Source organism: Cyprinodon tularosa, unplaced genomic scaffold (genome assembly GCF_016077235.1).
Source record: "Cyprinodon tularosa strain WSP-4 unplaced genomic scaffold, ASM1607723v1 ctg388, whole genome shotgun sequence".
NCBI lineage: Eukaryota > Metazoa > Chordata > Actinopteri > Cyprinodontiformes > Cyprinodontidae > Cyprinodon > Cyprinodon tularosa.
In genome coordinates, this window is record NW_024039105.1 from 380,720 (window position 1) to 390,440 (window position 9,721).

At 39.6% G+C, this 9,721-nt stretch overlaps 1 protein-coding gene across 1 annotated transcript; it reads left to right on the forward strand.

The window, feature by feature from the left end:
• Positions 1-3,534: 3,534 nt before the first annotated feature.
• gdf3 (growth differentiation factor 3) lies at positions 3,535-7,012 on the forward strand. Its single transcript, XM_038297480.1, has 2 exons — positions 3,535-3,843; positions 5,974-7,012. Exons 1-2 carry the CDS (start codon positions 3,573-3,575, stop codon positions 6,825-6,827), a joined length of 1,125 nt encoding a protein of 374 aa, XP_038153408.1. The 5' UTR covers positions 3,535-3,572; the 3' UTR covers positions 6,828-7,012.
• The last annotated feature ends 2,709 nt before the right edge of the window (positions 7,013-9,721 follow it).

Genomic DNA, 9,721 nt, shown 5'->3' on the forward strand with positions numbered 1-9,721 from the left:
TAAAGTGCAGAAGTACAGTTAATTTATCCCCAGACTGGCTCTGAATGAAGACAAAATGATGATTCTGTTGAATCCTTATAGGATTAAATAAAAATACATATTTAGAAAACTTAATGCAAGAGTGATCATCTTTAGATAAAGATTAAATTTTACTCAGTGAATTTAAAGGGCAGGAGTTTTGGTCAATGAAGCGGTTTCTGTTCTGAGCGGTTTTCAGTTTTACCTTTTTGCATATGTTTACCATCTGTAAATGGGTTTTACATTTTTACAGAGGGAAAAAAATTGGTTTAACATACATAGATAAGGAAAAAAACGTTTTTGAAAGTTTATTTTCAAAACAAATATGCAGTATCAAATATATTTTAATTAAATAGGAAGGTTATTCTGCATCATGAACCTAGCTTATTTTTTCATGTTTTAATTTAGTGTAAATATTGAATAAAAAAGAACAATATTGCAGTAGAATTAGTTCATTTTGCACACATTCACAATGTAGTGATAGCGTATGTCTATGTGCTTGGTTCTTGAATGATCAAATAGATTCTTAGCTATAGCAATAACAGGGGTGCTGTTAAAATGGGTTTTTTTCTCTTCTTTTTTTATGGACAAGAGACCTATGAGCCTATAGGCCTATTAAAAAAAATATAAAATTTAGTAAGTAAACAGATTGACATCCACCACTTTATTGTCATATACACTTCAGCTGGCATGAACCAGAGTCATTGTGTTTTTGTCACCCGTGACTATTAGCTCCAAAATCCTTTTATGCAAAACACACAAGATTAAAATAAACCTCTAAATTACTATGGTTACGATAAACTGCACGAATAGATATGAAAGTGCGCAGCGGCACCGTGCTCTTACTTTGAGCTACAAGGTGCCCTGGTTACAGGTGTCCAAATGTTGAGGTGCGCTGTGAGGTCATGGAGATAAAGTCTCTCATGAGAGGACGAATCTGAAATAAGTTTCTGTGCCATATTTCCTCCTCGTTTCTGTCATTAGACTATGTAAAATTACTAGCCTGCTGCTGCTGCCACTAGCTTGCTTGACTTTGCCATGACAACGTAACGTTCGTGAACTTGATTGACTAGGCCTTAAAATATTTTATTAAAAATCCAAATGCACATAATAGTAAAATATTTTTTTTTTAATAATTTCCCAAAATATTCAAAAGAAATGTATTAACTTCCCACAGCAATGTTTACCAATGATTGCTGCACAAAATGAAGAGTCAGACTGTCTATCTTTGTTTCTAGAGCATTCACAATTTATGTATAACAGGGTGGAAGACTACCCAGTCATGTCCCAATCGGATCCTTCTCCTCAATTACAGCACTGATAGCACCAAGTCGATCAGTGAAGTCCTTCATGCGCTTTCAAATGCCTGGTTATCGTTTCTCCTTCCTTCATTTCACACCGGAAACAGTTCTTTTGAAAAAATTTATAAGCTAGGGCAGGGGTGTCAAATTGGTTCCAGAAAGGGCCGTGTGGCTGCAGGTTTTCTTTCCAACCAAACAATAGTACACCAGACTCCATTCATCTCATCAAGTCATCATGTTCAGATTGGACTCACTTAATGATATGAATGGAGTCTGGTGTTCTATTGTTTGGTTGGAAAGAAAACCTGCAGCCAATGCCCTTTCTGGAACCAGTTTGACACCCCTGAGCTAGGGTATCGCTCTCAAAATGTCCTTTCAATGTAACTAGTAATGTGAATGTGAATCCAGACATTATGGTTTGAGAAAGCTTCCTGGGTGGGAAGCAAAATGTCTTCAAACTTGAAAAACAGGTTTGAAGACAAATTTGGCTCAGGCAACTCAGTTAGCATCTTCTGCAAATGTTTCTGTCTCCATTACCAAGCCCCATAGACTTTGAGCTTTCAGCAGAAGCTCCATCTGGAATTTTCACGTAGCCCAGTTGTCTGGCCAACGTAGCTTGTCGATAAGCAGTCTGTCCTCCATTGTGAATCCCCCAATACCGAGTACTTCAAACAAAATCTGTGTGAGACCACCGTTTAAAGTTAAAGTTGTAGGGAAGCGGCCATTCCAACCGTTGCATTTCCGAATTCTCCCGACTGGTGCGCGACTTTACACGAGTGAATGAAGTAAATGTGATTGGTCGTTTGTCAAGGGGGCAGGGTTGTTGTAGCAGAAGGTTTGCAAGCAAGTTTGATTGTGGCCGGTTTCTCGTAAACATCTTGCTAACCAGTTAGCAACTTAGTGCTAGTAGGTTCCCAATGGGAAAATCCATAGGGACCAAGTGGCACTAAATTGGTGACTTTGCAACAACATTGTCAAGGAACGCCATGGACAGCGGAAACATGCAAGAGGAGGAGAGTTTTGTGTCAGAGGTCGTGGATGAGTCTCCTCCTTCACACATTTTTTGTTTAGAGGAGAAAAGCGTGGATGAAGATGTTGTGGAAGAGGACGCCATGGGCAGAAGCTTGGTTTGGTGAAAAAGGCTTACAGCCGTACATGTTTGAGCCCTTGCCTCGCAACGCTGCCAGTTCTGTTAGCTCTACGCCTGCCTAAGACACAGATGTCCATCCCCGTGAACACTGGGACGTAACTCAATGGTAAAGTAAATGATTCTTGTTTCTGATTTCAACTGTTGCGTTCATTAGCTGCGAAATATGAATCAAGATGCTATGACCAAAAACATTTGATTGACAGATGACCGTCAATATATGATTGGCTGAATTTAAGTGTTCAGGCTGACGTATAACTAGGGCTACGTTCACACTGCAGGCCTTGATGCTTAATTCCGATTTTTTTTTGTGAAATCCGATTTTTTGTGTTGCAGTTCACAATTCCAAATATATGCGACTTGTATGTGATCTCCTGTGTGAACTGCAGTCATACAACGTAAGTGTCCCACATGTGCAGTAGAGGATGCGATGACATCATATGCCAGCGTGCTCTGTTATTACGGAAGTAAATATGGATGGTAGTGCCGGAGCGCATCTAGTGATCTTTCCCAACTATAAAAACACAATCTTTTCAAGATGGTTAAACATAAATACTGCTCTCCGCATCATTGTCCGCCATGGTTGTTGCTTTTCTTGACGCTTCTTCATTGCAAGACCCAGAATAGTGACCTTTATCAGGTTTTAATGACATTCAGGTTAGATGAATGCGACCTGGCCATTCAGACACAGGTCGCATCTGAAAAGATCAGATTCGTATCGGATTCAGGACCAAATAGCCAAGGGGCCTGGGTCGCATTGGAAAAAAAAAATCGTATCTGTGTTGTTCAGACAGCCATGAAAAGATCAGATGAAAAAAAAAAGATATTTTTTTTAACAGAATCTTTTTTGATAAAGAGTACATTTATAAAAAATTTTAAGCCTGAATGATTTGACATTTAAATATGATTTCCCTACGACTTTAATTATCTGGAACTGACTGGGATCATAACCTGTAGAATTTTCACGCGCATTTATTAAACATCGGGTACAGAACACCACCAGAGGGCAGTGTTTCCCATCCTGACCTACATTGTAAAGCTACTGCATTACAACAGCAGGCGCTGCAGGTGAGAAACCACAGACTCAATCAGTCCAGGGACCAAACATGACTCCTCTGCTGCTCTTCGCCCTAATGCTGCTCGGTGTTCGGGCCATGTCGGACTCTGAGGACCTAAAAACCCGGGAGCGGCTCTTCCTCAGCTCGCTAGGTCTCCCTGCACGGCCGCAGTCCGCAGGGAGCCACCGGCGGCCCGTCCCCTCCGAGCTCTGGAGGATGTTCCGGCGGTCAGAGAAGGAGCAGGCCCGGGAGGGCGACCCCTGCACGGTGTCTGAGTACGGGGTCCGCGGCAACATCATCCGCTATGTGCAGGACCAAGGTGGGTGACCCCGCAGACAGATAAACCATACTTTATATGAAGCAGTTTTCTCATTCATGCATTTTTATTAAATGCATTTGTTGAGAAATGTTAACCTAAATTTTATTTGACCTGTTTATGAACTCTTGGTTTCAACAACAAACCTGTATGAGTTTTATTTTATTTAAAATTTGAAAACTTTCTTGAAAAGATCTGATCAATTATATCTTGCTCCCATAACTTAGTGTTTTGTCAGATCAGCTGATTTTGCAGGTCTTTCCCAGGTTTGAACATGGATTATACCAGAACTTTGGTGGATTTGAGGAGAAACTTTTGAAAAATCTGTTTAAAATAAAAAGAAATGACCAAGATAATCAGCTGGATGTAGATCTGGACCATCCAAACACATGAAGATGATTTGATTTTTACACTTTAGGCTCAGCTTTAACCTTAAGGAGCTTTTGCAGGATCCATTTTATGCAGCATCCACTTTTTTTGAGGATTTCTCTGCACATTCAGCATCTCCATTCATTTTCTAAGCTTTTTTTCCTTCCTCCTGAACACCATGTTTCACCTGGTGCAGAATGTATGCTCCATACAAGCTAGAAATGTCCCCAACCAATGTTATCAGAAATCTGTCCAGTATCAGCAAGGAAAAAAGACTACCGTACTATATCTAAAGAAGCTCATAGAAAATCTTCACTTTCATCTGCTTTTGTTTAAAGTTTATGTAACTCTTTGGTGAATGAGGAATGGATGATTTCCTCAAACCTGATAGTTTTAGGTAGTGCTCTCCTTCAAATATCACTTTATCAAGCCCTTTTTTCATTACATGCTATAAAATAAATAACAGAAGAATGTATGATTAAGGCTGATATTAATAAATATTATCAGGAATAAAAAAAGCTGAATCGGTACACCCCTTAAAAATGCCCGATTTGTCAGCATATTGCCTCCTAAATCAAATACTATATATATATATATATATATATATATATATATATATATATATATATATATATATATATATATATATATATTTGGTGCCTTTACAAATGTCTTAGTCCTTCATAGAACAGCTGAATGCATACTTAGATGAAGATTTGAGCAAATTAAATCCAATGTTTAGTTGGATCACTTCTGAAGATAACTTGTTTACATATGCATACCAACACACTTAATGTTTACTAGGGCTGTAATTAAAGGTTATTTTGCAAAGCGGTTAATCTGTCGATCATTTTTTCGATTAATCAATTAATAATCGGATATCCAAAGGTTCCTTAAAGAAGACTTTTAGTGAAATTAAACGAGATGAAACTCAATATTTTCCACTTGTGGAGTTCTGGATAAAGCATATTGACAGAAGGACTTTTCTTTTTTAATCTTAAATGCAATATGTTTACGTATTTTTTTTAAACAATTTTGATATAATTCCTGCTCTAAGTGGGTCGCTCTGTCAGCTATAGGCATGTTTTACAGTCTCTATACTCCAGTTAAGGATCAATCGATTGCTAAATTAGTTGATGATTATTTTAATAATTGATTAATCTTGATTAATCTGGTTCATTGTTTCAGCACTAATGTTTATGTAAAAACCTTGAATAATTCTGTTTTGTTTCAGTTATTTGCTGCATCACCTGCAATGATGCAAAATGTAGACAAAAGCCTTATTGATCTAAAACCAAATTTCTACATTTAGTGATCACAATTTAAAAAAATGCACATAGGATTTGGAGGAAAAGTTGTCTGGTGAGCTTGGTGTTCTCTTTGTTCATAGAATATTAGGCTCTGGGAGTGGAATAATGACCAGGATTTACATGCAGGTTCTGGAGGAGATGCAGTGTTATTTATTGATCACAGTATTGTTCAGTAATGAGGCAGAGAAAACCAGACGCATCAGATTCATTTAGAAGAGAAGAGGCTCGGGTAAAGTCTTTTCTTCAAAGGCCCTTTTCTTTAAATAACGCAGGAAAGCTGCTTCACCAAAAATCGACACTGCTACTTAAATTACAGAGTCCAGGCACACTTTGTTCCATGGAGAAATAAAGGGCTGTGAAATTTCATTTGTCATTTATGTTGTCATGAACTTGATTTTTTTTTTACCTCAGCAGACCTTGTTTTAACGCTCTTCTCCCTGCTGGTGTTTTGCAGGCAGGCTGGTTTCGGGTTGGAGCATCAGCTGTCAGGCTTGTCTGGAGAAGCAGCTTTTCTTCAACATGTCTGTCCTGCAGCCTGTGGAGCTGCTGTCTCTGGCTCAGCTGGAGATCAAGCTCCACTGGAAGCCTCTAAGGCCCGCGGAGCACCTCCAGGGGCCCCGAGTCGTCAGCATGTCACTTTATAAGGTGATCCGAGCCACTCTGAGGGGAGCCAATCCTCAGGCTAACCGCAGACTCCTGCTGTCGCAGTCAGTCCAGCTACAGCTGGAGCCAACCATCATCACCATGGACCTGACGCCGCTGGCGGAGAGTTGGCGCAAACCGGGTCACAACTACGGCTTGGTCGTGGAGCTCAGTCTGCTGGGCTCCGAACCAGAGGAGCTTATCCCATTTTTACCAGGCAACTCTCTCCCATTAGATGCGGCTCTAACTTTTCCTCTAATAGAGGCCTCTCTGGTGGTCGTGTCCTTGAACCCTCACCAGTGTCGCTCCCGGCAGAGGAGAAGCGCCGTCCACCTCCCTGTGACGCCTAGCAACGTGTGCAAGGCTCGCCGCCTCTACATCGACTTTAAAGACGTGGGCTGGCAGGACTGGATCATCGCGCCGCAGGGCTACATGGCCAACTACTGCCACGGCGAGTGTCCGTTTCCGCTCAGCGAGAGCTTGAACGGTACCAACCACGCCATCCTGCAGACCCTGGTCCACTCCCTGGACCCACAGGGGACGCCTCAGCCCTGCTGCGTCCCCATCCGTCTGTCCCCCATCTCCATGCTTTACTATGACAACAATGATAACGTGGTGCTTCGACATTACCAGGACATGGTGGTGGACGAGTGCGGCTGTCGGTGAGGCCGCTGGACGTTTTCTTTTTTTACTCGTTACCAACAGTTTTGAAGTTATATATATTCTTTTTCCCTATTGATACGTTTTCACTTTTTTATGTGATAACATTTTTTAAGGAATTGTAAAGAGATTGTTATTTGTATTTGACTACTGTGATCAAATGTTAGAATGTATTTTCAATAAAGATAAGATTCAGATATATCTACTTTGGTTTTGTTTTCTTTTAACTAATTGGAACTTTATAGTAACAAACAAAATTGATGTTGAAGATTTTAAACAGGAAAAAGATCCTATAAACTAAAATGCTAGTGAGCCTGCAGGGCTTTAAGTCGGACGTACACTGTATGATATATGTATATTTTTTTTTTTGCCCTTTTCAGGCTGATTCTCCAGTTGTGCGAGGATTTTTTAATCTGGCTGGCTTTCAGGCTTGTCGTGCATCATGTAGTGTGCAGGGTGTAACGAGGGGCAATCAGCTCAGGAATCGTAAGAAAATCAAACATGTTTGAAATTCAGTCGGGAGTCGTAGGATCGCATCAGAGCATTGGGCCGCACAGTGTGAGAACATGCATTGTGAGCTACGAAGTTTTAAATCCTGCAGTTTGAGCTGTAGCTGCGTGCAACGATTGAACATAACTCACAGTATAAAGCCAGGCTTTAGCCGTTCTAGGCTCTTTTGGGACCACCTGGATTAGCTGTTGTCTCTCTGTTGGAGTCATTTTGATAGAGCGGTGCCTCATAAAGGCTTCACATTTGTTAATGCATGACTGTGTGGTTCTGTTGTAAACATATAACGGCTAACAGGAATGAGACCCAAGTGTGGTGAGTTAAAGTGCAGTAGAAAAGTGTAGAAAATCATTCTGGAGCTCACAATTTAAACCCAGTAGGAAAAATTAAGAAATGTAAATTATATGACTATAGTGATACTTTGAACTGAATGGGTCAGAATGATCAGGAAGACCATTTTGGACGGAATAAATGAAGGAAAAACCTCTCTATACTTGTTTAGACCTGGTCTATAAGACCGTATATTTCAATCCTAAACATAAAGTGTAAAAATGGAACCCTCACTGAAGCAGAAACCTCAGAGTCCTGACAGATGCTGGCCTTTCTGCCATTTAAAAGATAAAAAAAGAAACCAGCAGAACGGTGAGGATCAGAGACGGCAATCAGCAGCTCTTTCATCTTTTAAATGAAGAGTTAAACTCTCTTATCTCACCTTCCTGCGTGATAACACCCCACCCCCTCCATCACCAAACAGGACAAACCACTGGGGGGTTACCATGACAACCGCCACTCTCTCCAGCAACCGGGGGAGGCTGGCATGTTGTTTGTAGCTGCTTCACAGAGAAACTCGGCGGTGTGAAAAAGACCAGGTAGGGCGAATGTAGCTCCTATAGTGGGAAGTTAAAAAGTGCTTTTCTTCTTTTCTGCCCCACAGAGACATATCAGATCTTAAATCAAGAAAAGAGGGGTTAACCCTAACCTGAGTAAATAAAAATGTAGACTTCAAGTTAGGTTAGATGTTCAATCAATCATGTATTAATAAGAAATATAAATCACTCAAAGAATTTTGTGAGCTAGCAAGGAGTGGGAAGATTTTTGTAAAATCTAACAGATTAAGACTCCAGGATCTCAGATTTCAATTATGTGTTTTATTAGACTGAAACCCTTTTCAGTGGTGGACTTGCTGAAGTGCCTCAGATTGTCTTGCTCTATAGTGCTTCTTAGGTTACAAGCTAAAAGGTGAGGAATTTTCTTTCAATTTATTTATATAGCGCCAAATTCACAACACATGTCATCTCAAAGAACTTTACAGTTCACCAGATCATACAGTCAAATTGATTCAAAGTTTTCTATCTAAGGAAAACCAGTTGATTGCATCGACTCATTAACTCAAAGGCAATCCCTCACACTAAGAAGGCTTGTAGCGACAGTGGAAGGAAAAACTCCCTTTTAACAGGAAGAAACCTCCAGCAGAACCAGGCTCAGTGTGAACGGCCATCTGCTGAGGCAGACTGGGGTTCAAGGAGACCGAATTAGAGATACAAAAAGCAGCGGCAAAAGGCTGCCCCATTCAGGAAACACACAGCCAGGCAGACCATTAAGGATTCTCAACTTAAAATCCTGCAAGTCGTGAAGCTTTCAACCAGCCCAAGGCTGTCTTTTTACATTAAATAGTCTTTCATGGTGTTTATATATATATATATTTTTTTTTTTTTTGGCAAATGTACAGTGGTTTGTATGTAAAATGAAATTTAGTTGTTACTTAAATAAGATGTAATTAAATATGTTTTTTTTTTTTTTACTTATATTCAACATGCATGACCATGTTGAGGTACATATTTTAGATAGTCATGTACATCCTCTAAATGAAGCATTTATCAGCCTTGTTGGTTTTATTCTATGCACCTTTGAAATATCCAATCACTTTCACAAGCTTTAGATTTAATATTAAATAGAGATTTCTTTACATTTGCTACCACACCGTAGATTCTCCAAACGGTCCTATTAAGCCGTAGAAGTTGTTTCTGCTCTTCTTCTAATAAATAACATAGATCTATAGCCGTGGGAATAAAGATTGGAATATCTTAATTGCAAAACAGCCTGATAAGCATTTATACTGGAAACACAGCAGGCTCTGTTGGAAGAAACTGTACCTGATTAATAGATTTCCGCTCAGAAAGTGTTACAATTATAAAGTGTATATATAGCGCATGCTTGGGTGCATGTCTATATCTTTTGCAGTATTGTGAGAGTAAAGGTATTTTATTTATTTATTTATTTTTTATAAAGTGCCAAAGAAGTGTCCTTATGTCTCAGCTGCTAATAAAATCAATTTGATAAAATCTTCATTGAAACAAAGTCATTATGAAAATGTTTAATAATGGTTTCATTAA